This window comes from Vidua macroura, chromosome 23, assembly GCF_024509145.1.
Source record: "Vidua macroura isolate BioBank_ID:100142 chromosome 23, ASM2450914v1, whole genome shotgun sequence".
Taxonomy (NCBI): domain Eukaryota; kingdom Metazoa; phylum Chordata; class Aves; order Passeriformes; family Viduidae; genus Vidua; species Vidua macroura.
Genome location: NC_071593.1, coordinates 7,320,346 through 7,348,139, shown reverse-complemented (window position 1 = coordinate 7,348,139; position 27,794 = coordinate 7,320,346). Strand labels below are relative to the sequence as shown.

General features: G+C 54.8%; 1 protein-coding gene across 4 annotated transcripts; it reads right to left on the bottom strand.

Annotated features, from left to right (window-relative positions):
* Positions 1-188: 188 nt before the first annotated feature.
* NOC2L (NOC2 like nucleolar associated transcriptional repressor) lies at positions 189-27,794 on the bottom strand. Of its 4 annotated transcripts, none has more exons than XM_053997771.1 (19): positions 27,721-27,794; positions 26,429-26,608; positions 25,877-26,048; positions 25,384-25,503; positions 24,689-24,806; positions 24,240-24,330; positions 23,742-23,820; positions 22,077-22,187; positions 20,992-21,105; positions 19,712-19,900; positions 16,818-16,957; positions 14,121-14,232; positions 11,133-11,246; positions 10,857-10,958; positions 7,453-7,596; positions 6,504-6,617; positions 3,701-3,836; positions 2,344-2,487; positions 189-1,225 (listed from the first exon to the last, which is right to left on the bottom strand). In XM_053997771.1, exons 1-19 carry the CDS (start codon positions 27,738-27,740, stop codon positions 1,086-1,088), a joined length of 2,340 nt encoding a protein of 779 aa, XP_053853746.1. In that variant the 5' UTR covers positions 27,741-27,794; the 3' UTR covers positions 189-1,085. The 4 variants fall into 4 exon arrangements, with proteins under 4 accessions (XP_053853746.1, XP_053853747.1, XP_053853748.1 ...); XM_053997772.1 differs by having other exon boundaries at positions 189-1,222; XM_053997773.1 differs by having other exon boundaries at positions 25,877-26,045.

Below are 27,794 nucleotides of genomic sequence, written 5' to 3'. Positions count from 1 at the left end.
AACAATCACATGTGGTACTTTTCTCTCTCTCTCCTCCCCCCCCCTCCATATCACCTTTTTATTTTTGGGTTTGTTTTTTTGTTTAAACGTTGCACGTGCTGCCGTTTTTCTTACAGAATAGCTTTGGTGGTACTTTAGCTTCTTTATATTGTAAAAAAAAAAGGGAAAAAAATTCATTATCCATCACATCACGATAAAAATGCTTTCCAGCAATCAATTTAAATAAAAAAGAAAAACACTTAATTTACAAATGGTACCTGGCTTTACCCGAGCAGTCTCTGTCCTTCCTTTCCCGGGTGCCCACCTGGGCCAGGTGCCTCCCCACAGGTGCAGCAGAGCTGCCACATTCCTGCCTGGAATCCACTCCAGGCTCGGCTCCCAGCTGGCAGGAGGCAGCCAGCACCTTGCCCAGCTAAGTTAGAGCCAGGAGAAAAAGGGAATTCCTTTCTCTTTGGGAAGAACAGGTAAGTAAAGTCTTTTCCAAAGTGAGAATCTTTTCTTTACAGTTAAGGTGGTGCAGTTCTCACCTGGGCACTGCTTCCTACATTATCAATTTTGTCTTTCCATATTCATTCACGCCTGCACGTCCCCAACCCAAGAAACTTCAATTTAAAGTTTCCTTCTGCAGCACACTTAGAGCAGCTCAAACTGATCAAGGCTTCAGGGAAGCTACAAAGCTCTGGCAGAGTCTCTGCAGTCCTTCAGGCCTTCTGAAGGGTTTGGGGAGGGCCCCAGAGCTAAATCTGGGGTGGCTGCTGGGGCAGAGAGGAGGAACCTTGGACAAAAACCTCGCCCTGCCCTTGCTCAGCAGGAGCTGGAAGTGAACCCTGTGCTATTGAAAGCAGCAGATTTTAATGAGGGGCTTTTATTCCCTCTGCTGAGCAGTTTTTACTGGCCTTGACTTTGGCCTCGGGTTTTATTGGTACCAAAACCAGAACTGGTAGAAAAAGCTGGAGAAGTCCCAAGCTGAGTTGAAAAGTCCAAGTTGTGTCACTGAGCGGGTCCTGGGTGGCACCTGGGGCTGGTCCCACCTGTGTTCCTGGCCCTGGCAGCAGCTCCAGGTGCTGCAGAGGGGCTGGAGGTGCTCAGTCCTCATCAGAAAACTCCAGGTCCTGCACCACGTCGTCCCCACCCTGTGCCAGCTGCTCCAGGTCCGAGCGGGACAAACCCCGGGGGCAGCTCCTCCTCTCCTGGGAATCCTGGGAATCCCGGGCTCCTTCCTCTGCTGGGGGAGAGGGAGAGGTGTCAGTGATCCTGCCTGCCTGCGAGGGGAGCCAGGAGCTCCTTACTAATTAATGCAGACACTCATTAATTCATCCTGGAGAGCCCTGCAGGGCTGGGCACAGCAGCGGTGCCTGGGGGGCACAGGAGCCCAAACTGCCCCAGTGAGGGTGGAACAGAGCCCAAAATGCCCCACTGAGGGTGGAACAGAGCCCAAACTGCCCCACTGAGGGGGGAACAGAACCCAAACTGCCCCACTGAGGCTGGAACAGAGCCCAAACTGCCCCAGTGAGGCTGGAACAGAGCCCAAACTGCCCCAGTGAGGCTGGAACAGAGCCCAAACTGCCCCAGTGAGGCTGGAACAGAGCCCAAACTGCCCCACTGAGGGTGGAACAGAGCCCAAACTGCCCCACTGAGGGTGGAACAGAACCCAAACTGCCCCACTGAGGGGGGAACAGAGCCCAAACTGCCCCAGTGAGGCTGGAACAGAGCCCAAACTGCCCCAGTGAGGCTGGAACAGACCCAAACTGCCCCAGTGAGGCTGGAACAGAACCCAAACTGCCCCAGTGAGGGTGGAACAGAGCCCAAACTGCCCCAGTGAGGGTGGAACAGAACCCAAACTGCCCCAGTGAGGCTGGAACAGAGCCCAAACTGCCCCACTGAGGGTGGAACAGAGCCCAAACTGCCCCAGTGAGGCTGGAACACCAAGTGAAATTTGGGGGCACAGGCCAGGCAGTGCTTCCATTCCAGCAGGGTCTGGGCACATGTGAGACCCCAGATGCAGGGCTTGGCAGCTCTCCAGCAAGGAAAGGGTCACCCTGTGCCCCTGTGCCCCAGGCAGGGCTCAGGTGGAAGGTGAGGACACCTGGGAGTGGCCCCTGCAGGTCTGTGTGCTCCTGGCAGGGCTCCTGAACCCGCTGGGCTGAGCAGTCTGAGCCTGGCTGCAGGAGGGCCCTGAGAAGAGATGAAAGGGGCTGGGGGGCTCTGAGAGCCTGGGGACACCTCAAGCCTTTGCTCTCTGCAGCTCAGGGCTGCCAGCTCTCCCTCCAGGCTCTGTGGAGCCCCTCCTGACACCCTGTCAAGACAAAAAAGCCCCGGTGCTGTCAGGAATTCCCCACTCACCCTCTGACTCGCTGTCCTCTTCCAGTTCTTCCTCCTCGTCCTCCTCCACTTCGTAATTTCCTTCTTCATCATCGTCCTCCTCCCCAAACTCCTTGCTGCTGGCTTCTGAGCTGTCATCCGAGGCCTGCCTGGCTCTGCCTTTCCCTGGAGGGGTTTTCAGGGTGTGAGTGGAACATGAACAGCAGCCCAGGCGAGGGGCAGAGAGCTCAGGAGTGCCAGACACACTGAAGGGGAAATTTCTCCTCATTTCTCACTGATATCCTCCCAAAAGCCATTTCCCTTTGCTCCAGAGGCCCAGCACCTCTTCCTGAGCCACTCCTAATTCCCAGCTTTCCCTTTCTGCCAGAAATCCAGCTGGAAAACACAGGACAGCAGGAACCTCCCCAGCTCCAGGTTCTCTCCTGCTCGGAGATTCCCAGACTGGATCCTCTCCCCTCTTCAGCCCTTGCAGAGACCCCAGCCCAGGGTTCTTTCCTGCCTGACAAACATTTCCCATTCCAGGGACAATCTCCTCCTGACCTGATGGAATTCCCTGCATCCAGCACCTTTCCTGCTGCCCTGGGGGATTCTGGGGGTGTGATCCTGCTGGAATTCCTGCACCAGGAGCAGGAATCTCCCCTGGATCCACAGCACCACGAAGGGGCTGCAGATTCCCCTCCCTCCCTGCTGCACACACCCAGGACATCCCAAACATTCCAAAAACATCCCAAACATTCCAAATCCCAGCAGGAACACCCAGATTTATCCCCAAACTCTGTGGAGAACTTCCCAGGCAAGCTGCACAATTTACTGTGGCCCTCTCGTGGTCACAGCCCAGGTGACATCACCCCCTGCACTCCAGGACTTCATGGGAACGCTTGGAACATCAGTCAGGATAAAATTAAAATTAAAATTAAAATTAAATAAATAAAAACAAAAACAAAAACATCAGAAGTGCAGCAAGGACAGGATCAAAGGTCCCCATGCTGGTGACAGGCTCTGTTCATCCCCTGGTTTTTGGGCTCTGACCTTGTGGGTGACAAAAGGAAGCTGCCAAGAGTGTGGGGCATGCCCAGGAAAAGAAACACAGGGCTGAGGCTTTAAAAACAGCTGGACTGGGAGGGAGAGAAAGATAAAAGTGTCCCAAACTCCTGCAGTGCCACTTCACCCTGTGCTCTCCCCCCTTATCAGGGAATCTTCTGAACCCAACATGGAACCCCCTTAGGGCAGGGCCGAACTGACCCCAAAACATGGAATTCTGGACAAGGAAAATGGGATTGTGGACAAGGAAAATGGGACTGAGGACAAGGAAAATGGGACTGTGGACAAGGAAAATGGGACTGTGGACTAGAAGGCAAGCCCAGCCCCAGCCCTGTACCTTTCACAGAGAATCCACCATTCTCCTCCTCAGAATCACTGTCCAGCTCAAAGAGATCCTTGAATTCCTTCTTATCCTCCTCCTTCCTCTCATCCTGCTTCCTGCGTTTGATTTCTGGGAAGTTCAAGTCTTCAAGCTGGAAAGAAAACAAACCCCACGGTAAGAGCAGCCCTCATTTGTGCTTTTAAATGTCAAAGGCTGTGTTTAAAGGCAGGAACTTGGCTTTGCCCAGAGCAGCTGGGTCTGTCTGCTGCCAGCCACAGATTTGTGAGGGGTCCCAGGGGTGAGTGAGGCACACGGAGCTCTGCTGCTGCATTGATCTTCCCCTGATAAACTGCTTTTGCTAATGGAGCACACAAAGACAGGATACCCAAGGGAGGCTGCCTGTGGGAGCTCTGCAGGTGGGCTGGGCATCTCTGGAGCAGCAGTTCCCCTTTTTTGGGTGCAGATTTCAGGTTTTCAGGTGCTGAGGATGCTCAAGGTCTGCATCCATCCCCTGCCCTGATGGAGATCAATGGGCCAGGAGCCCCTGGAGCAGGCAGCCAATATCAATGCCATTAAAGGCCTCTCAATTGACACCACCTCAGTGCTCTTTACACCTCTCCGGAGGGGGATTAGGGGGAGGATTTACTTGCAAGGGCTCAGGCCAGCAGGGCAAAGATAATCAGAATGCAAATGCAATCCCAAGTGCTCTCTGAGATCAGCTGCCCCTGCCCTGCCTGGCTGCACACCCCTCCTGGGAAGCACTCAGGCATTAGCACACATTAGGGCTTGCTTGGAAACACTCAGCCCGGGCTCATCACTCATCTGCTCTCCCTGCCACCCCTCAGACCACCCCAAAACGCTCTCCTGTCTGAGCACAGCCATCCTCCCAGCAGCCAGGAACGGTCTGAGTGGGAAAGCACAGACACAGAGCCAGGATGGGGCTGAGGAGCAGGACATGGAGCTGTGGGTTTGCTCCTGCAGCCAATTCCAGCAATTTCTCCCAGCCTGTTCCGGGGTCCCCAGCTGGGCCATATTGATCCTGGAGCTGAGCACTTCCCAGCAGTCACCCGGGACGGGCAGGGAAGGGCAGAAGGGAACAAATCACCCGGCACCATTTGCAGATGATTTTAAATCATCACCTTCCCACTGCTCTTTCTGCCACAGGGAGGGAGAGGCCTCTGCCCCTCCCTGTCTGTGCTGGAGAGCAGCACAGGGCTGGCTTTAAAAAACACCCCAGAGGTGCCAGGGAAGAGATTTGGGAAGCAAAATGCAGCAGGGGCACTGCCAAGCTGCTGCCCTCAGCTGGCCCCACTGCTGGCACCTATCCCAGGCTGGTTATAGGGTCCCACAGTGGTTTGGGTAGGAAAGGACCCCAAATCTCCTCCAGTTCCATGGCAGGGACCCCTTCCACTGCTCAGAGCCTCTTCCAGCCTGGAGCACTCCCAGGCTGGGACAGCCACAGCCTGGTTATGCTCCAGCCCCACCACGGGCTGGTCAGAGGGGTGAAAGCATCTTCCACAATTCCCACCATTCCTGGGGGACAAGGCAGGCTCCTGTCCTGGCACCAGGGGTTCCACATTCCCACAGAGCCCAGGAAAAATCCCCATCTCCAAAGGCAGCCCTGGGTGACATCAGCACAACCTGAGCACATCAAACAGCACCTGGTGCTGGATGAGCTGTGCCACCTCCACCCTTCTGAGACCCCACAGGACCCTCAGGATGGGCACCTCAAAATAAACCCCAACTTGCCGTGGGGTGACCCCCAAAGGACTGAGATTTGCACTGGCACAGCCCACAGCCCCTGTGTTCATCACACACAAGCACTAATTAGCTAATTTGGGGGCCAGCCTTTTAATCCCCAGCTAGAGGGTTCCTATCTGCAGAGTCTCAGCAAGCTGATTAGTCCCCATCCCATTAAAAACCATTGGGAAAAGCAAATGGAATGGGCAGAAAGGGTCAGAGCTGTTGTCTAAGGCAAGCTGCAGCTCCCAGCCAGGCTGCCTTTCTTTTTTTTTTCCCTGTTATTACCTTTTTTCCCCCCCAATGGCTGCTAATGGGACATGGATTTTCCCAGCCCTAATGGGCCTCATGGTGTTCCCTCTCCTGCTGGGGCTCACAAAGCTGCATCATTAAGCCACCAGTCCCCACCGAGCCACACAACAGCCCCATTCACCAGCAGAGCTGCCAGGCAGCCTCTAGGACAGCAAACCCAAATGTGCCTCTCTGCTGAGAGCAAACCCCAAATCTGCCTCTCTGCATTGCAAACCCCAAATCTGCCTCTCTCCAGAGCAAATCCCAAATCTGCTTCTCTCTGAACAGAGCAAACCCCAAATGTGCCTCTCTGAACAGAGCAAACCCCAAATCTGCTTCTCTCTGAACAGAGCAAACCCCAAATGTGCTTCTCTCTGTACAGAGCAAACCCCAAATCTGCCTCTCTGTGCTGAGAGCAATTCCCAAATCTGTCTCTCTGTACAGTGCAAACCCCAAATCTGCCTCTCTGTACAGTAAAAAAACCAAATCTGCCCCTCTCTGCAGAGAGCTGCCCCAGCAGCAGGGCAATGTTCCACCACAGCAGCAGGGCCAGTCTGGGGCAGGAGCTTGGCCCCACTCTGGGCTGTCCCTGTCCCCATTCCCTGGCTGTCCCCCTGTCCCTCAGTCCCTGTCCCCATTCCCTGGCTGTCCCCCTGTCCCTCAGTCCCTGTCCCCATTCCCTGGCTGTCCCCCTGTCCCCATTCATGGCCAGACAAAGTGCCAGCACCACCCTGGCTGTCCCCAGGACGTGGCTCTGGTGTCCCCACATTCAGGATTTGGTTCTCACCCTTTCCTTGCCACTGATTTCCAGCTGGATCTCCTTCTCCCTCAGCTTCTTCCACTGTGTGTAATACTTGCTCAGGGGTGTCCCCTCCTCCTTCACCTGCTTCTCCCACTGCTCCTGTGGACAAAGGGACACAAATTCCAGGCACTTTTCCAATAAACACAGGCAGTCAAGGGCACAAGGTGAAGACCCTTTCCCAAACCACATTTTCCCAGCTCCTGGGCAGAAATTGGCAGCCACAACTCAGAGGCAAGCAGGACTAAATGAATTTAGCCTCAGTTATTTAAGCAGCTGCAGAGTCAGGAGTGGTGGGACTGAGAACTCTCCCCAGGCCAAGCAGAGCCTGGGCACTGCAGGGAACACAGAGGGAGCCAACGGCTGAAGTGGAAAGGGGAAAATGCAATCTGGTGGTGCCAAAGGTGTCCCATGTCCCCATGGCTGTCCCCAGGCTGTCCCCATGGCTGTCCCTGTGTCCCATGTCCCCATGGCTGTCCCCATGTCCCCAGGCTGTCCCTATGACCCCAGGCTGTCCCATGTCCTCACGGCTGTCCCCAGGCTGTCCCATGCCCCATGTCCCCAGGCTGTCCCATGTCCTCATGGCTGTCCCCAGGCTGTCCCATGTCTTCATGGTTGTCCCCAGGCTGCCCCATGCCCCATGTGCCTATGTCCCCAGGCTGTCCCATGTCCTCATGGCTGTCCCCGGGCTGTCCCTATGTCCCCAGGCTGTCCCCATGTCCCCAGGCTGTCCCTATGTCCCCAGGCTGTCCCCATGTCCCCAGGCTGTCCCATGTCCTCATGGCTGTCCCATGTCCCCATGTCCCCAGGCTGTCCCATGTCCCCAGGCTGTCCCATGTCCCCAGGCTGTCCCATGTCCCCGTGTCCCCAGGCTGTCCCATGTCCTCATGGCTGTCCCCAGGCTGTCCCCATGTCCCCAGGCTGTCCCATGTCTCACCACGGCTGCAGTGCTGGCCACGCCGAAGGCCGCTCGCTGCCTCCTGCTGCAGATGTGGGCTGAGTTCTCCTGCAGCTTCTCCAGCAGCTGCCGCATGGACCTGCAGTAGTTGGCCACCTTGCACTCCTTCAGGAAGGATTTCAGCTGCGAGGAGGAAGAGGAGAGGAAGAATGAAAGCCATGTCAGGGTTCCCATAAACATCCCGTCAGTGAAAAGGCATCTCCCACCCTCAGGGACCAACAGCTGGCACCCCGACCTTCCCAGGGCTCCAACCCAGCTCCAGCAGGCACCTCGACCTTCCCAGGGCTCCAACCCAGCTCCAGCAGGCACCTCGACTTTCCCAGGGCTCCAACCCACACCAAAAATGACAAAATGGAACTCTCCAGCCACCAGCACCCTGCTGTGACACCTCCAAACCAAGAGCTGAGGCAGCCCTGGATGCTCTTGGTGACAGAAGGAAGATGGGGGTGTCCAGGTTTGATTCCTGGCTGGAATTCCAGTGGCTCCCCTGCCCGCTGACAGCTCTGCCCAGCTCCAGCAGTGCTGTGTGAATCCTGCAGGCCCAGCTCTTTGCTGGAGCCATAAATAAACACACAAACACTGCACAGACACTCGATTTAGAGAAGGAGGCCCAAGGAGGCAGGAGGAAATGGTTAACCACGATGGAACCTTCCTCTCAGTGGGACCAGGAGATGCTATCAGGAGGGAGACAAAAGGTTTCCAGGCAGCAAATCCATGACTGCCTCCTCCACCCATGGCTCCCCAGGTTCTGCCTGGGGGACAGAGCTGGGGGAAGGAAGGAGATGTGTCCCTCCTGTCAGTGCCACGTGGGGAGGTGTGACTGTCCATCCAGAGGTGGCAGTGCCAGCCAGCCCCTCCCTGCCAGGACACTGCTCTCTGAGGGGTGTTTGCTGCAGAGCTCCCCGTTCAGGAGCAGCAGGGGCTTCCCTTGCCCCTCTCCCTCCAGCACATCCCAGCTCAGAAAAATGGGAATTCAGACCCAGACCTTCCCTGCTCCCCCCAAAGCACAAAGAAACCATCAGCACAACAATTCTTCTGCTGCTGTGTCCTGCCCTCACCCCCCCCTTCCTAAAATATTTATTTTTTATAGGTGCTGCATATTTATCTCCACTGAGAGATGCATTTGTCATTCGATTTATCTCACTTGATCCCCCCAGCTGCAGCCCCAGATCCATTCCATCCGCTGCCACATCCATTATCATTTTTCTTCCCTTGCAGAAGTGTCACCAGAAATCCTGCAAAATCCTGGCCTCTGTCAGTGCAGTTTGGAGCTGTGTGCTCCCTCACACAGCCCTGCTCCATTCCTGCTCCCCTCACAGTCCCAGCCCTAGCTGCCACAGATATTAATGAAACCTAATGAGACCTCAGCTCTGTGTGGAGAGGCAGGGACACAACCAGGGAGGTAAAAGAAGATAAAGGACAGAGAGGGGAAAAAAACAGGGTCTGTGTGTGCTTTTCCCTACTCTGCCAAATGGAACAATGGGATCTTTGCAGAGTAAAAGCAACCAGAACAGCAACGTGTGTCTGTGGATATGGCATTGAGGCCTCACACCCCAGCCCTGTCATTACTGGGGTTGATTCTGTCCCACTGCCAGCCTGCAACACCAAAGGCTTCTCCCAGCAGAGCCCACAGAGCAAAACCCCAGCTCCTCTTACTGGAAGCGATGCAGGGGAGCCAAACCCTGCCCAGAGCCCTGCTCACAGCAGGAACATTCCCTGGGGACAGGGGGAGCAGCAGCAGGAGTGCTGCTGGCAGGGCAAGGCGAGGCAAGGCAGCACCTCCTGCCCTTCTGGCTCACTGCAAGCCCAGCCTGGCTCCTGCCAGCTCCTGCCTCAGTGCCAGCTTTCCCCCTCCAACCTCCCACTTCTGCTCTGTGCTGCCTGCCTGGGCTCTGGGGAGGGAAGGGGCTCTTCCCTCCCAGCCCCTGATGGAGGGCAATCCCACAGGTCAGCCCTGGGGCAGCAGCAGCAGCTTTGAAATGTCTCCCATCCCCACTGGCTCTCCTTGCCTTTCATCTGCCGGTGCTTCCTGCCTTCCAGGCAGAGAGAATTTGGGAAGCTCAGCCCAGCTTCCCCCAGAGCTGCTGACCAGAGCAGGAGGAGGAGGAGGAGAGGAGGAGGAGGGACACAGCCCCTGCCAACTGGGCCAGCCCTGCCCTGGCGCTAGGAGAGGCGTGAGCCCAGCAGGGAGGGAAGGGAGGCTGGGCACAGATGGAGCTGCACAGTGGGCTGGAAGCTCTCCAGGAGAAAAGCCTCTCCCCACGCAGATTTTGGGAAGCCAAGGCCAGCCCCCAGCCCGGCAGACGCCACGAGGCTGCGGGCAGAGGCAGCCAAGCAGGAATCCATCCATCCTCCTCAGAGCTCCAGCCTGGTCCCTGCGCAAGGCACGGGGCCGTCAGCAGCTCCTGGAGCAGCCAAACATCGGCTCCCACAGCTCCCACAGCTGCTGGCTGCCAACAGGGGGGAGCAGGGACAGGCACAGGCACAGGAGCTGCTCTGCCTGCTCACACAGGGGCTGCCAGCTCCCACTAGCCAAGGCAGCCCCCGTGCCAGCCCGGGGGACACAGCCAAGAGCCGTGTGCCTGGCAGATGCCAGCCCCTGGCAGATGCCAGCCCCTGGCAGGGACACGGAGCTCTGATTCCCAAACAGCCTGTGGGGCACAGCCCCAGCAGCCAGGGACATCCCAAACAGCCTGTGGGGCACAGCCAGTGCCCCCCCAGCAGCCCAAGGTGTGCAGGGGCCCGTGGCACACACCAGGACAAGCAGAGGTTCGTGTCCCCACAGAGGATGTGAGAGCAGCCACTCCTGAGTTAAAAGCAGAGGGCTGGGAATGAGGGAACACTTCCAACGACGCTGAGCTGTGCTGTCTGCAGCTCCAGGTGATGGAGCCTGAGAAGGGAGGGAAAGACTGGGGAAGAAAGATTGGGGAAGGGAGGATTGGGAAGGGAAGACTGGGGAAGGGAAGACTGGGAGGGAAGATTGCCATCTTGTGGAGAGCGCCTCGGGGAGGCCGAGGACAAGGAAAAGCTGGGGCTCAGAGCACAGGCTCTGCTCCAAGACCCCACAGCAACTGGGGCAGCTCTGAATCCCCAAGAACTCACCTGAGTTCACCATCCCAACCCCGTCCCAGAGCAGTTCTGCAGCCTCTGCTCCACTTTGGCTCCCAACAGATGGCAAATTCCAGAGCCACTTTCCCTTACCTCCAGCCTAATTAGATGTGATGCCTCTGTTCCTCCCAAAACACTGATAAAAATTAAAATTAAGCAGAGGTAAATGGCTCTCCCCTCATTCTGAGGGCCATCCTGAGGTCACAGTGAGCTTACATGACTTTATTCTGCTCTGTGCACATTCATGGCACCACCAGAAGTGCCTGTCCCCTTACCTGGATGACAGTGGGGAGAACCAGCTCTGGGAAGCCAATGCTGTGGGCTTGGCCGTGGAGATATTCCAGCAACAGGTCATAGAGCTGGTCAATGAGCCCATCCTGAGCAGGAGAAACACAAATCAAGAGACTGGCTATGACCCAAACCCCACAGATTTCCTACAGCACCTAAACCCAGACCAGGAAAGGCGTGTCCTGCCTTTGGGGACAGGGACATGGAGCACATTCCTTGCCACAGGGAACCCAGGCACTGCTGGAGGCCAAGGTCCCACTTACCCTGAAGGCCTTTTCCTGCAGGTTGGCATTGGAGAGCTTCAGGATCACGGCGAAGTTGATGGGCTTGGAACTCATCCGTCCTGGCTTCTTGTTGAAATCCACTTGTTGGAAAACCTGGAAGAGAAAAACAAAACGGGTGTAAATGTGATCAGAGCACAAAGCAACCAGCACACGACTCAGCCAAGGGCATGCAGGTGGTGGCAGAGCCAAGAAGACAATCCAGAAACCCCAATTCCTGATCACTGCCCCAAATATCCCAGCCAGGGACAGGGAGGGAGCAAACCCCAACCACACCTGAAGCTGTGGTGTGCAAGGTGCTGTGGTGTGAAGAGGAAACCAACACAAGCAAGAGCACAAGAAGCTGAGGTTTGCTCCTCAGCCCCAGCTTTCTCACGGTCAGAGGCTGTACCCCAAAGCTGGAGCTGGTTTTGGAGCTGTCCCTGAAGGTGAGAAGAGTTTCAAAGCAAGACTAAGTGATGTTCACACCAAATTCACCACTGTCACTGAAATAACTGTCCCAGGGACACCTGCTGAAACCACTGGGTCTGAGACACGTCCCCACCAGAGGATCCCATGTGGCAATCAAGGAGGCTTCCATCTCATTTAAACAACAACAAAAAAGCCACCAGTTGATGACATCTGCACATCTGATGGCACCCACAGAGGGGTGAGGAGCACATCCTGCTCACCCGCACTCTGCAGCAGCCCCAGCTCCTCTCTCCCTGTGCCCAAACACTTTGGGATTGCCCTCCAGAGCAGGAAATCATTTCTCTTCCTGTGTGCAGCAGCAGCACATCCCTCAGCAGCCCCCATGGTGGGGATGCAGCACAAGGGAGGCTGAGTGGAGCAGGAGGGAGAGGCTGCTCAGGTCACAGCAGTGCCCCCAGGCCACAGAAGCAGGAGACTGTTATTGATTTCTTACATTTTATTTGTCAGTCCAGGTTATTTGGAACGGAGGGACGAGCGTGGGGGCTTGTGCAAACGAAGAGCCCTTGCCTGGGGAATCGATGCCATAAACCTCGTTATGCACAGTTATTTCTTTGGCCCAAACAGAGCTATTGATCCCCCAGGTCAGACACACTGAAGGCACGGGGCTCCCTGGGATCCTCCCAGGCCTCCAGGCAGGCAGGGAAGGGCAGCCAGAGGCTCTGGAAGGGGCCCAGGAGGTGGCAGGGCCTCTGGGAAGGGAGGAAGCGTGGTTGCCATGCTGAGGGCTGACAGCCAGGCTGGGGCACGGCCTCACTGGTGTCTAGGAATCCTTGGGGCAGGCTGGGAGGGGGATAATGAGGGACCAGGGGGCCACAAAACGTCACCAGGCAGCAGTGTGGCTGAGGGGAAAACCACGGGCAGACAGAGGGAAGGACAGGGCAGTGCAGGCAGGAAGGAGAGGGATTTGGGGATTTTTGGCACTCCCAAGCTCCCAGCTCCCACGTGGGGAGTGGGGAGGGAGCTGGGAGACACAGCTCCCAGTGCCAGAGTGCAGAGCAGCTGTGCACCCCTCCTCAGCCCATGCAGCTCTCACTCCCCCATGCATGGGGGCAATTCTGTGCCTCTGGGAATGCACACACACTCATCTGGGTCTCCTGAACAAGCAGCAGCCACGGGGCTGAGCCTGCTTGGTGCAGGAGGGAAATGCAGAGCTTCAGGCACTCCTTCCCCCAGCAGCCCCACTGAGCCCACACTCCAAAACCTGCCCAGAACGGCGTCGCAAACTCCACAGCTGCTCCTTCCCTGCACTCGGAGTCAGCTGGAACAGAGCAGTGGAGCACGCCCTGTCCTGGGATCCTTCATGCCCCTCTCCAGCCCCAAACCACGCCCTGCTGGTACCAACACCCTGCCCAGACCCTTCAGGATGGGCTGGGTAAGGGGCTCCAAAGGGATTTTGGTCCGGGGCAAGGTGTATTATGGGATTAGTGTCTCCAGAGAAATCACTGCTGGATTTGAGAGCTGTCAGCCACAGGTTCAGCGTTCAGGGACTGTGGCTGGGCACCAGAATGCTGATCCTCCTGCCAGCACCACCACAGCCACCTGGGGACCCAGGGCAGGTCACCTCCCACACCTGGAACACAGCTGCTGAGGGAGCTCAGGGATGGGAACTCCTGAGGGTGATCAGGGCAGGGTGGGAACACCTGAGGGTGATCAGGGCAACACCTGAGGGTGATCAGAGTGCAGAATGGCAGCACCTGGCTGGGGCAAGGTGTCAGGGCCAGAATGCAAAAAGGGGGAAGGCTCTGAGTTTTGTCTCTTACAGCACCAAAAAGCAAAAGGAATCCTCCCCCTGGGCACCATGACCCCAGAGGGGAGATGCCTCTGTCCCAAAATCTGGCTGGCAGGGTTTCAGACACGCAGGAGCAAGAGGAAGGAAGCAGGGGAATGGCAAAGCCACCCAGGCCAGGGAGCAGGAGGATTATAAACATTCCACAGGCTGAGGATGTGGTTTGCAAGGGACCTTTACAACAACCCCAAACCACCAAAGCCTTTGCTTCGAGAGAACTTGATTAGGAGTGAGCCTGGCTGAGTCAGGCCCTTATCCCAGCAGTGTGTGTCTCTCCTCCTCAGTGGCCAGCTTCATGGCAAGCTCAAGGCCTCACAGATATCCTCCTAAAGAAGTTTTTATAATTCTTGAAGTGTTTTTTTTTTTTTTCTTCCACTTCCCCTTGTCTGCAGTCAGGAACCACTCTGTCTTCACCAAGAGATGACCACAGCAGCAGGATGGAGCTTGGGGAATTCCTGCAGCTCTGAATTCCCCTGGCAAGCCCTTTGCCTGCTCCAGCTGCACCAGTCCAAGCCCCTGGCAATGCATTCTGCACCCAGCTGGGCTCAGGTACAGCTCACAGATAATAAAAGTTGAATCCCATTTTTCCCAGCAAGCCTGGTGCTGTTTGCCAGGGATTTTAGGGAGTGAGCAAAGTGGGAACCCCCAGGAGCTGCTGGTGGGGGCAGTGAGTGTGTTTAGCAGGGAGAAGGTGCCAGCAGGGACCAACCCACCTCCAGGATGAAGGGCAGCACGGGGATGAAGGTCCTGGTGCTCTGGGACAGCAGGGTGAGGGCACGGATGCAGTGCATGCGCAGGGGGTAGAACCGAGACGTTGGCACCAGCCTGGGCAGGAAAAACAAATAATAGAAATAAATAACAACAAATAAAACCAAATGATATCAGGCCAAATTTCCAGAGGAACTGCACCTGCAGCCTTCAGTGACACAGGAAAGCAGCCTGGGCTGCTGAAGCCACCCCATAGCTAGAAATAAAATTCCCACAGAAGGAAGGAGAAGAGCCCTCACTGACTTGCACCCATGGTTCAAATAATTAAGGTAATTAAGACAAAAGTTGAGCCCACTCCATGTCAGGCTGGGACTGAGCAGAATCAGCTCCCCCAGGAGCAGGGAGAGAATGGAGAGGAACCCCTAAAACTCATTTCTGTCCCACTCTCAAGCCTCTCACCCAGTGACCTGCACCTGAAGTCCAGCATTAAAAATTTTATGTTTTTAAACCACAGCTCACAGACGACAGAGCCATGCTGATAAATGAACCCCTCCCTCCCCAAAGGACTTGCTGAGCAATCCAGGAGAGCCCACAAAATAAAAATGTTTGACCAGGCACCATAAATCAGCTGCATCCCCCTTCCAAATAGTGAAATAATTACCACTGGACCCATTTCAGAAATAAATCTACTTTGCACCCCTGCTCTGGCACCTCTGGAGATGACGAAAGCCATTGTCAGGAATTAATTGATGGAGGAATAAAGCTGTTAAGTGTATGGATTTACTGTAAACCAAACCCATTCATTTCAGAGCGTGTGGCTGTGCCTGCTCCACATCCCAGGGCTGGATCCCCAGGAATGCCAAACACAGCTGGGACCAGCTCTGCTCAGGCAGCTCCAGCTCCCTCCCAGGTGACTCCTTCCACCTCAGAGCAGAGCCCCCAGTGCCTTGCTATCACTTGGGATGGCTCCTGTCCTGTTCCAGGGTTGGGAACAGCCCCAAGGCTTGCTTTGATTTGGCATCCTGTCCCAGCCCTGGGGACAGAGGGGACAGAGCCATCTCCTCTCAGCTCCAGGTCACCCAGGCTGGCCCTGCTTCCTTCCCTGCTCCTGCTGAGAGGCTGGAATGCCACAGGCACCAAAAATCCCCATTTAACCACACACACCAGGGAACAGCTTCATGTTCACAGCTCAGACTGGGAGCAGGGCACAGATCCCAGCAGACAAGGCCAGGAAAAGCTGATGGGGAAAAAGGGAAAGCAGAACAGGAGTTTCTGCTGCTAAAAACAACCATCAGCGTGGAGAGGGGCCAGCACAGGGGTTAAAGCAGCTCAGGGAGGATGGAGCAGGTCCCAGGGACACGGGGACACGGGGACACTGTCCTTGTGCTGCAGCCAGGCGCCACCTCCCGGCACAGGGACAGCAGGGAATGGCATCCTCCTGCCACCCATCCCTCGGGAGAAATCCCACAGCAGCACAAAGAAGGGACAGCAGAGGTCACACAGTGCCCCATCCCACGGAGCCACAGCACCCCCACACCTGCCAATCTGCCTCCTTGACACCCCAGCCACCAGCCTGGCTCGGGGGGATCCAGGTGGGATCTGATTCTATTTTCCCAACGCTGGAATCGCAGAATCGTGGAATGCTTTGGGTTGGAAGGGACTTAAAGCTCATCCAGTGCCATGGGCAGGGACACCTTCCACTATGCCAGGCTGCTCCAAGTCCAAGGCCTGGCCTTGGACACTTCCAGGGATGGGACAGCCACAGCTGCTCTGGGAAATCTATTCCAGGGCCTCCCCCCCCTCAGGAGGAGGAATTTTCTCCTGCTATCTCAGTCTGAAGCCACACCCTCTGTCCTGTCCCTCCATCCTTTGGAAATCCTCCCTCCATCTTTCTTGTAGCTCCTTCAGCTCCTGGAAGGCCACAGTGAGGTCACCCCAAACCCACCTGGGGGGGTTCCCAAACCTCCAAAGCCTCGCCAGGCAGTACCTGCACCTCATGCCAAGCTGCTAAAAAACCTACTGGGCCTCACCCAATTCCCCCCTCCTCGGCCCCAGATCCTGATTTGTCTGCTGGACAGGTAGGAAGGTGCCTAGATCCATCCCCAGAGCCGTGGGGGATGGCAGGAGGGATGTTTGCATGCTCTTATCTGATCGTTTAAATCTGCTTATCTCCATCACCGCTGGGGACTTCTTCCAGACCCGGGCTTTAAAGCTGAGAATCTGGTTAACAGAGCTAACAGGATTTGGGAGATCACCAGAGATCCCAAAATTCCCTCAATGCTCCTTGTTAACAGGCACCTCAGAGCACAAACATTTCATCCATATAAACTGATGTGAGGAGGGAATTCTCAGCAGACATCCCGAAAATAACAACTGTGTCCCACTTCTTCCAATCCCAACAAACAGGCACCAAAAATGCAGCTTCTAAATGCATTTACAGAGCTGCTGATGAGGATTTTCTGAAGCAAGGCAGATCATTTTCCTTGCAGCTACAAGGATAATCTGCCCAGGTTATTCAGACTGAGACTTTTCCTGTACAAAGAGGAAAGAATAACCCACACCACAACTCTGTCAGCCCCCTAAACAGCTGCTCACACACATCTTGGGCTGGAAAATTTCAAATAAAAGCAGCTTTGAGATCATTCATGGTTAAATCCAAATCACAGAACTGTAAAATAAAAAGAATTAGGAATTCCACTCACTTGATACAGCCAATAATGACCTGTGTCAAGGGGTAGATGAGGGGCTCCATGACCTCACTGGGGTGGATGGTGCTGAGAACTCGACACCAGAAGTACAGGCAGTGGATGTACTGCCAGTTATAGACTGACTGGAAGTTCTCCTGCAGGAAAGGGGGGGGGGAAAATAAAGGCAGAAAAGTGAAAATGTGGCATTTGATAGGTGCCCAGGCTCATTTTATCCAGGACACTGCCCAGGGAGGAATAACAACACTGCAGCTGCCATTCCCAGGGCAGCAAGTTCTCTGGTACCAGTCAGTGCCTGAAGGAAATAAAGTGAATAAAACCAGGCTGCTGGGCTCAAGTGTGGCTGCTCTGAGAAGAACGAGCTCCCAGCTCACAGCAGGCACTGGATGTGGCCAGGGCCAGGGAATCCTCAGCTCACCACTGGGGCAAACAATCAGCTTAGCACTTTTGGGGAAGACACCACCCAGGACAGCTTCATTTTTTGTAACTGCAGGGCAGAAGTGCCAGGCAGCAGAGCAGAGAGCAAACCTGCAGCAGAACCACTGCAGCAGGACATGGTGACAGCAGTGACAGTGACCCAGCCTGGCTCAGCAGCACAGCCAGGAGTGGCCCAAGGCTTGCACCAGACCAGGACATGGTTTTCAATACTCTGGGCAGGTGCTGCAGCAGCTCTTCGTGCCACAGTGAATAGAAGCCCAGCTGAAGAAAACCCTTCCCTAAAAGTTCTGTAGCTCTGCAGGTGTTGCCCAAACCCACAGCAGACTGCACTCACAAGGTGCCTCAGCCCCCACTTGTGGTTTTTTCCAGACTTCCAAGGCCCAGCTCGTCTCTCCTGCATGGAAAAGCAGGATGCACAAGTCCTGAGACAGGCACAGAATCCTTTAGCTGCAGCCACTGGGCCCAACCTTGCAGCAGGGCCTTAAGCCAAGGCACAGCTGGACATGGCAGGGCCGTGCCAGCCCTCCCCAGGTCACTGAGAGGTACCAGAAAGCTTTTCTCAGCTTCTCCTGCAGAACAGATGAGCAATCTGCTCTGGTAATCACCCTCACCACCAGCCACTGCTCCATTCAGACGGGCTTAGTGCTTGCACTGGGACATTTTGGTGGTGCCATGCCCATCTGAAGTGCCATGAGCCTCCCCAGCTGTGAAATCAAGTGGATTTACTCCTTGTCTGGGCCACACTGAGGGTGTAAGGAGCCAGTGCAATCCAATTAGGGGATCTGCAGCCCAGACTTCATTTATCTCTGCTTATTTATCCCCGTGTCTGACCAGCCAGGAGATTTAGCTGGGCACCAGCCCTGCCCTGTTTGGGGGCAGCTCAACAATTAATCTGTGGGGTCTGTTTTGCTAAACAGGACTAAATCCAGGATTAGCAATCTGACTCAGATTTCCCAGGTCAGACTGGAGGTGGCTGAAAGCAGGGCTGCTCCCCAGAGCTCTGAGCTGCTTTGTTAAGTCCTTTAAATAGCACGGGCTCTGCTGGGGAGCTGCAACACCCCAGGGTGGCTCCTAAGCTGCTTTACCTGCAGGTTTTGTAACAGAGCCTGCAAACAGCAGCCTCAGAGGGGAAAAAGGGTGTCCAAGATGGAAAGTGCAGCACAAACTCTTGCAAGTGTGGAGAGAAAAGCGACTCCCAGCCTGCAGGAGGGTTTGGGTTCCAAGGGACCTTAAAGATCATCCACGGCAGGGACAGCTTCCACCATCCCAGGCTCTGAGCTCCATCCAGCCTGCCCTTGGACACTTCCAGGGATCCAGGGGCAGCCACAGCTGCTCTGGGGAATCCATTCCAGGGCCTCCCCATTCTCAGAGAAGGAAGAATTTTCTCCTGGTATCCAATCTAGCCCTCCAGTCAGTGAGAATCCCCCTCATCCTGCCACTGCAGGCCCTTGGAAATAGCTGGACAGAGCCTTTCTCAGAGGCTCCTTTCAGGTGCTCTGAGGCCACAACGAGCTCACCCCAAAGCTTCCATGTTTCTTTCTCCTTCCTGGCTGAAATTTCAGCACAGACAACTCCCAGGTGCTCCCTGGAGCCCCAACAATGGGTCAGACACCACCAAAGCCTGAAGTGGTCACTGCAATTCCTCCTCTCCACACACTTCCTCCTAGGAGGGGGGAAACTCATTCCCCACCAAGGAGTGATGCTTTAAATTTAGCTTTCAGATTTTCCACATTCTGTTCTGCATTGGTATTTAACCCTGAACTCCATATAAAGTGTCAGCAGTTCTCACAGCTCAGTCCCACACAACAATCCTTTTCCAGCCCCAGAACCAAGAACACCGCTGCAGCTTCAGCCCCAAAAAGTGCAAACAACAGGAGAGTGAAGTGGGAGGATGGGACTGCACAACCTGGAGCTGGAATTGGACAATGAACCCCAATGTGGAAATGGACCAAAACTTATAAAAGTGTGAAAACTCATGACTTGGAGTCCATCCTGGGTGGAGCCTTGTGGATGTGACAGCCTGATCAGAGAGTGAGAAAACTAGAGAAGTTTTCCCAGATTTTAGGGAGTTGAAGATAAACAATGATAGCTTATTATTATAAACAACCTGCAGGTGTTGTTTTTCCTACCCTCTGTTTCTTTGTTTTTCTCAAAGGTCGTTTATAAGAAGGGCTTTTTGTTAATTAGCCAATCGGGTGAAATGTATTAACTAAATGACCAATCAAGTGCCCCTGGATCAGAGCTTACACAAAGGAGCAGTCCAAGATAAACGGTGCATTATGCCTCTGGTGAACGTGTGTCCCTTCTCAGCCAACAGCAACAGAGCCTCCACCACGCTCCTGCACTGCCCAAGGCGTATCCTGCGAAGGCCTTTTAATAAACCCACACTTTCCTCCTGCAGCCCTGCCCAGGCCTGTTCCAGGGAGCCCCCTGAGGATGAGGAGGGTGCCCACCTTCTTCCTGAGGGTCATGGCGCTGCGCAGGTGGATGGCCAGCTGGCGGATGTAGATGAAGCTGTGCTGGTAGGAGGTGGGGCTGTCCAGGGCCAGCATCTCGGTCAGCGTGCGCTGCATGAAGTTGATCATGGGCAGCACGTTGGGAGAGGTGAACCTGGAGTTCTTCACAAAGGCAATGTACATTTGCTGCCAGGGGAAGAGGATGAGAAAGCAGCAATGTAAAACAGAGCAGAAAGCATTCTCGGACTCCTCTGCCCCTCCCAGTGTGACCAAACTGTCCCTGTGACCTCACCTTAGAGATTGATGAGGCACACTCTTCTTTAAGAAGTGAATTAATTATAAATAATTGGTATATTAATATAAATATTATTATTTAATTTAAATAATAAATATAAAGCAGTGAAATAATCATAGCCTGAATTTATAGGGTTTTTTGAAAGCATTGTGCCTAATTCTAATTGGTTGGTAAGTAGTTGTTGCCTTGTTTGGTTACTTCACTAGAGGTGGTTACATGCCTGTGGCTCTTTTTAGATATTTGCATTTTTTCTTTTAATGATTCAGGATAGTTTTTACAAGTGCTGTTAACAGTTACAGCCTTAGAATTCTTTCTCAGGAGAATAAGCAGATTTTCACTGTTATAAGATTTTATTCTTATGGAAACTTACCAGGCTAGCTTAGTTCCCAGCAAAATACTCATAGTCTCTTAGCTAGAGAAGTAAGGCCCAAACTATGTTTTACAAGGCCTTTCTTCTGTAAAGTTTTACTTATATTTAACACCAAACCAGGGCTGAAGCGTTGCTTTGCTCACAGAAAGGAATAACCCAGCCTGCTCCTTCTCCAGGGGAGACAGGAGGCTTGGAGATGTGCCCATCACTGCTTGGCAGCAAGAGGACAAGGCTGCAGGAGGGGCTGAGCCACACGTGGGGATGGCTGGGCACAGCTCTCCTGCTCAGGTGCCCCTGTGGCAGGAAAATACACCTGGGGACTCAGCTGAAAGGTCAGAGCAGCTCAGGAGGACGTCAGCACTCAGGAGTCTGGGGGAGGAAGATTCAACAGGCACCAGAGAGCTCCCCTGCTCAGTCTCCGTGCCCCCAGCAGGAAGGGCAGCAGTGGGAAGCAGGAATCACCCTGACCTGACAGAATTTCTGCCCTGTTTGGTTTTCTGGAGGCTGCCAGCATCACCTCCAGCACCTGCTCCCCTGCAGCTCAAGGCTCTGAGGCATTTGCACACAACGTGAGGAAGAAAAGGTGCAGATCTCAGCAAGAGCCAGGCTTACCTTGAGCAGGGGGCTGAGGTAAACCTCCTTCTTGTACCTGCAGATCTTGTTCAGCACCAGGAAGGCCAGGACCCTGACTGTCTCCTCCCCTGTGCTCCACAGAGTGATGGTTTGCTGGGATAAACCACAGGGACAAGTGAGTGAAGGCACAAAGAGCTCCTTGCTGGCCACAGGTAGGCCTGAACCTTCCTCCTGCCCAGCAAGAGGGCACCAAGGAGGCAGGTGAGATGGAGGTGACACAGAGGTGACACAGAGGTGACACAGAGGTGACACAATGTGCTGTCAGTCACTGGCAGCCCTTCTGTCCTCACACCAGCCCAGGCTGATGTTTCCATGGTCAATAAAGGAACCTGTCCAAAACCAGCACCTCTAAAAAATACACAACTTTTATTTGTGTGGTTAAACACTCATTTGAACTCTCCTGAGTGACTCCACCTCCCCCAGGTTCACCTGGCCCTGGCAGGAAGCACCTGGTGCCCCCCACAACCAGTCAGCTCAGCTGCACCAGTGAAATGCACAGCACAGAGAGGGCTCACTGCAGGGCTGGAAAAGCCCTCTCAGAAATGCCTGCAGCAGCTGTGAGGTGTGCCAGCCTCCAGCCCTGCATGACTCCAGTCATCTCCACCACCAAAGGCTTCCCTGCCTCCTTCCAGAGCTGCAGCTTCCACTCAGATGCCACCCTGCTGCCCTGGGTGTCTCCCCACCCCTTCCTGTGTTGTTGCTCACGCTCAGCAGTTGTGACTGAGCTGCCACAGAAATATTCCACCCCCAGCTCCCCGAGTGGAGAGGCAGCACAGACATTCCCAGGGCCTGGCAGCAATTCCTCCATCTGGGAGGAGGAAGCAGCTTCCCAAAACACCTCCCTGGGGAGCAGCAGCTACAAACAGAGCCACCCACACACTCACCTCAGCCTGGCATCACCTCGTGGCACCTGGAGAGAGGCAGGAATGCTCTCCAGGAACGGCAGGGAACACTACAAGGGACTGACTGCCAGGGGATCCAGCCCAAACACCACAAATGCCCAGCTGAAAGGAGGGGAAAAAGCATCTCAGATGCCAATGGCACATCCCAGCACACCCCCTTACCTTGAGCAGGGCCCGGCACTGCTTTGGGAAGGACAGGTAATATGGGACTGTGCAGTTGACGTGCTGCAGGACTGCTGCTCCCACTGAGGCCTCTGTCAGGCACGACAGCAGCTGTGGAGGAGAGCAAAACACCCCCAGTGTGCAGGCAGGGCTCATCACCGTCCCTGTGCCAGCTGTATTCCGCTGCTTCCAAACACTGCTCAGTCAGGAAGGAGCTCACACAAAGCCCAGCAGCTGGACCAGGGGAGGAGCAGAGGCTAAAGAGCTGCCCTGCAGGTCCCTCAGCCTGGAAATGGGAGCTCAGGCTGCTGCCCCTGCATGGCTGATGGCCCTGAGCTCATCACACAGCACCTCCCTTGTGGACGCTGCAAAATCTCCGTTTGTCTGCGGTGCAGGACACCAAAATGGCCAAACCCACCCTCAGCCTGCACAGGGAAACATCACCTGAGCTGCCTGACAGCACACTGGATTTCTGCAGGATTTCTGAGTGGGAGGCTGGAATTCTTTGGGTATTTGGGTTAACTCTCCCTCAAGGAGAAAGGCTCTGACAAAATGTGAAGAACCAAATCTCTGTCTGCAGCTCACTGCAGACAAACCCAGTTTCCAACCTGAAGGCAAGGTGAGCTCCAGGTGACTCTGAGAGGCTCTGCCTGATGCAGTCCCAGCTGCTGGAAGCAGCACAGGCATTTTGTCCACGTTTAATTTGCCTCCTCACTGTCCTCCTTGCTCTGCAAGGACTCTGGACTGAGCAGACTTGGCCAAGTCCCTCAGACACCAAAAGGAGAAGATTTTGTTCAGAAATGGTGCCAGAAAACCCACTGTGGTGAAGGCTGGGGCTGAGGGCTCTCAGGAGCCAGCCCAGGAGCAGGGATTGCTCCCAGGGACTGCATTCCCAGCTTTTCCTTGTCTGCACTGCTCTGCTGCTGCAGACAGGCACCACAGCTTGAGGGGAGGAAAAAAAAAAAAATAAATAAAAAGCTCTCCTGATCAAATTGCTCTTTCTGCTAAGTCATTGTGCCAGCTCCCAGCTGAGGCACAGCAGCTCCTGGGCTGACACTCCTGGTATCCCTTCCCTCAAGGGAAGAATCAGTGAATTCAGAATCACTGCTGAACAATCAGTGTTGGTTTGGTTTTAATATTCCAATTTGGGGACGCTAACGAAGCAATCTCAAAATGAAGTGGGGGTAGGAGTTTCCTTCAGAAACAATCCATAAATCATCTCTGAAACAGCAGAAGTTTTGCATGGATGGGATGGAACTTTATCAGTCAGAGATGCCTCATGTGAAGTCACCAACAGAACATTTCAGTGTTTGCCTCAAGTGGAGAGATCACAGCACCAAAAAATGAATTAATGATGCAGAATGCAGGAACACAGACTGCAAACTCCTTTAAAGCCTATTAAATATTAATCTGCCAGACAAATTAAAACAGAGAGAGCCGCCAGAATGTTAATTCAACCCTTCTTTACTGCCTTACCTATTCTGACCCAAGCATCCTCTGAACCTCCAAATTGTTAATTGGACCAAATAATTCCAAAACAACACAGGGAAACAATGAACACAAATCTCAGAGGGGCAAACCCCATCTGCCTCACCCCAAAATATCCTAAACAGCCCAGCAAGGCACAGACTGACCCCACAAAGAGAAAATGATGATGTTTCTTACTTGTATGGTACAGCCAAGATAAACTTTGATGTCCAGTCGTAGCTTTCCCCAGAGGGGGCTGGTGGAAGGGAGAACCATTCTGGAAAGGAGCAAGAGTTTGGTTTAGCTTTAAAAAAAACCCAAATAAATCAGATTTCAGCAGCAAAATGAGCAGCGAGATCAATTCCTTGCACCAACAGCTGCCTGCAAAGCATGAGCTGGGGTCACACTCTGCAGAAAGGTTGCTCCCTCCCTCTGAAATGAATTCTCAGTGCCTGAACTGCCCCCTGAGTGCAAGCACAGGAAATTCCAGACCTCCCTGAAGCCACACATCCTCTGCAAACACCTGGAGTTTGATACTGCAGGGGACACAAGTGGGGGGAAGAAAAGAAGATGCCTGTGAGCATCACCAGGCACCCAGTGTTTGGGAAGAGCTGGCACCCCTTTCCCAGGCCCAAAGGCAGCTCTGGAAATCCCCAGAAGCTTTCCTGAGGGTCTCAATCCCCTCCCAAGACTTACTTGAGCTTGTTCTTGGGGGCTTTGGGGAGCAGCAGCTTGTGCAGGTGGTGGAACAGGTCCCGGATACAGAAGGACACCAAGGTGTTGAACACTGGGTGAAACAAGCCAGGAAAGCATTTGTCAGTGATTTTCCATGGATTCCTGGTTCTCCTAATGGGAAAAGAGGTCCCTGAGGAACTGGAACCAGTGATTTCCATGGCACAGCTCCTGCATTTCCTTCTAGACACCCCCAGTCTGCCTTATAGTCATTTTTTTACTGAAGACTGGAAGGCACAGGGGCCACCTCCCCAAGGAAACAGCACCAAGAACCCTTGAAAGAAAAGATCCCAGAGCAGCACAGCAAGACAAGCTCCCTAACAAAGTGACAGGGTGAATTAACTCCTCCCAGGGCTCATCTCCCCTCTCTCCCACAGCTCAACTCCCCCCCCAGATGATTTCCCTTCCCTCACCTGCAGTGTCAGTCACCTGGAACTTGCTGGGGTCACCACCACTGTCACCTCTGGTGGTGGCCACAGCTGCCTTGTAGGCTTGGGTGATCTCATGGAAGAGTTTTGGGGTGAGATTCCTCTGGGGAAAGAAGAAAAGGGGCTGCTGAGGAGGAGAAGCAAGGGATCTCCTGGAACTCTGAAGCTCCTGGCTGGGACAGGGGTACTGGAATTCACTGGGAATTTGATGGCAAAAAGAGCTCCAGCCTCAAGCATCAGGGCAGGGTTAACAAACTCAGTGGCCTTCACCTCCCCTAAAACTGGCTTTTAATTGCTGAGGCTTGAGCAGGAATTAATCAGCTGCAAGCAACTCCCAGTTTGAGCTTCATTCCCCTCAGCTATTCCATCACTACTAAATATGTGACTAAGAAAGCTCCTGGAGCTGCCAGAGGGTTAAAAAAAAAACAAATTTGATCATTCTGGCCTCTTCTGAGCCACATTTCTGCAGCTTCTCCCTCATAGGGAATGGAAGTACTTGAATCCTGCAGCCCAAAGTCATGCTGAAGGCACAAGAGCTCTGGGGGCTTGGGACATAAATTTTGTGCCAGATGAACAAATAAATGAATAAATTTTGTGCCAGGTGAACAAATCCCAAGTTGGCCCTTTTATAGGCAGAGAGGAGAACTCTGCAGTGCTGCGTGTTCCAACCCCCTGCTCACCTGGGCACCTTTCTTCCACTCCTCCACCATCTTCAAGCTCACGTGGATGAAGGAAACTTTCTTCCTTTTGGCTTTTTCTTGTTCTTCGTCTTCATCATCTTCATCCTCATCACTGGCTTCCTAGAGAGACCAGCAGGAGGGACTGAGGGAAGGTTTTTACAGGCCCTGCCTGGCCCCAGCTCCTTTAGTGAGCACTGATGAGGAGGGAGGCAGGCTGGGCTGATTCATTAGGCTGCTCTCAGCACCCTGTGCAAAGCAGGGGTGGTTCAGGTGGGATATTGGGAATGAACTCCTCCCTGTGAGGGTGGCACAGGGGAGCTGGGGCTGCTCCACCCCGGGCAGTGCCCAAGGCCAGGCTGGACAGGGCTTGGAGCAGCCTGGGCTTGGAACTGGGTGAGTTTTAAGGCCCTTTCTAACCCAAATCATGCCACGATTCGGGGCTGGAACACAAACACTGCCCATGGAACTGAGTTCACTGATCCCAGCCAGGTACCTCGAGGGTGTCAGGGGGTCTGTGCAGAGCCTCCTCCTCCTCAGAGCTGTCTGAGGCATCAAAGTCCAGCAGCTTGCGATCGTTCTCCTCCAGAAACTTATAAAACTCGGGGTCTCTGTCCTTCAGCCTGGAGAGCTGATCCTTGTGCTCAGATGCCTTTCCCTTCTTCCTGCTGGGAGAGAATTCCCTGTTCATTCACTGCTCAAAGTTCTGCTGAGGCTGTGACAAAACCACTTTGTTAAGGATTAAGAAATCTTGATAGCGAGATGCCAGATTGCACTGGGAGAGATGAAAACGCCTGGAAAAAGCATCACAGATCTGTTTCTCAGTTCCTCAGAATTGCTCCAGGGACTGCACCACCTCCCTGGGCAACGCCTGACCACCCTTTCCACGGAGAAATTCCTCCTGATGTCCAACCTGAACCTCCCCTGGTGACACTGAGGCCATTCCCTCTCCTCCTGTCCCCGTTCCACCAGGGGCTGTCCCCTCCTGTCAGGGCGTTGTGGAAAGAAAAAAAAAAGCTCCTTTTCTCCAGGCTGAGCCCTCCCTCACCTGCCCGGCCGTGCCTGCAGCCCCTGGGCCGCCTTCCCGCTCGGCCGCCTCCGCCTCGCAGCGCCGTTAAGGGCCCGGCCGCCTTCCTCCTCCTCCTCCTCCTCCTCCTCCCAGCCGCCGTCATGCTCCGAGTCCGAGCCCGCAGCCAGGAACTCGTCCACGCTCAGCTCCGCCAGCTTCCTGCGGGGGGAAAGGAGAGTGTGAGGGGGGAAAGCAGAATGTGAGGGGAGAAAGCAGAATGTGAGGGGGGAAAGGAGCGTGTGAGGGGGGGAAAGGAGCGTGTGAGGGGAGAAAGGAGCGTGTGAGGGGAGAAAGGAGCGTGTGAGGGGGGAAAGGAGCGTGTGAGGGGAGAAAGGAGCGTGTGAGGGGGGAAAGGAGAGTGTGAGGGGGGAGAGGAGCGTGTGAGGGGGGAAAGCAGAATGTGAGGGGGGAAAGGAGCGTGTGAGGGGAGAAAGGAGCACCTGAGGGGGGAAAGGAGCACCTGAGGGGGGAAAGCAGAATGTGAGGGGGGAAAGGAGCGTGTGAGGGGAGAAAGGAGCACCTGAGGGGGGAAAGGAGAGTGTGAGGGGGGAAAGGAGCACCTGAGGGGGGAAAGGAGCACCTGAGGGGGGAAAGGAGCGTGTGAGGGGGGAAAGGAGCGCCTGAGGGGGGAAAGCAGAATGTGAGGGGGGAAAGGAGCGTGTGAGGGGAGAAAGGAGCACCTGAGGGGGGAAAGGAGCACCTGAGGGGGGAAAGGAGCGCGTGAGGGGGGAAAGGAGCGTGTGAGGGGAGAAAGGAGCGTGTGAGGGGAGAAAGGAGCGTGTGAGGGGGGAAAGGAGAGTGTGAGGGGGGAAAGGAGCGCGTGAGGGGGGAAAGGAGCGTGTGAGGGGAGAAAGGAGCGTGTGAGGGGAGAAAGGAGCGTGTGAGGGGGGAAAGAAGCGCCTGAGGGGGGGAAAGGAGCGCCTGAGGGGGGAAAGGAGCGCCTGAGGGGGGAAAGGAGCACCTGAGGGGGGAAAGGAGCGCGTGAGGGGGGAAAGGAGCGCGTGAGGGGAGAAAGGAGCGTGTGAGGGGAGAAAGGAGCGTGTGAGGGGGGAAAGGAGCACCAGAGAGGGGGAAAAAGAGTGTGAGGGGAGAAAGGAGCGTGTGAGGGGCGAAAGGAGCACTTGAGTGGGGGAAAGGAGCGCGTGAGGGGGGAAAGGAGCGCGTGAGCGGGGGAAAAACGAGGGAGTAAAGGGGGAGAAAGGAGAATGTGAGGAGAAGGCTCATCCCGGCGTGTCCGGGATCCTCCCGATCCCCTCCGGTGTGGCGCTCACCTCCTCCCGGGGGCCGCCATCTTGCCTCCGCCACGCGGCCGCCGCTTCCGGTCCCGGCGTGTAGCGCGGGCGTG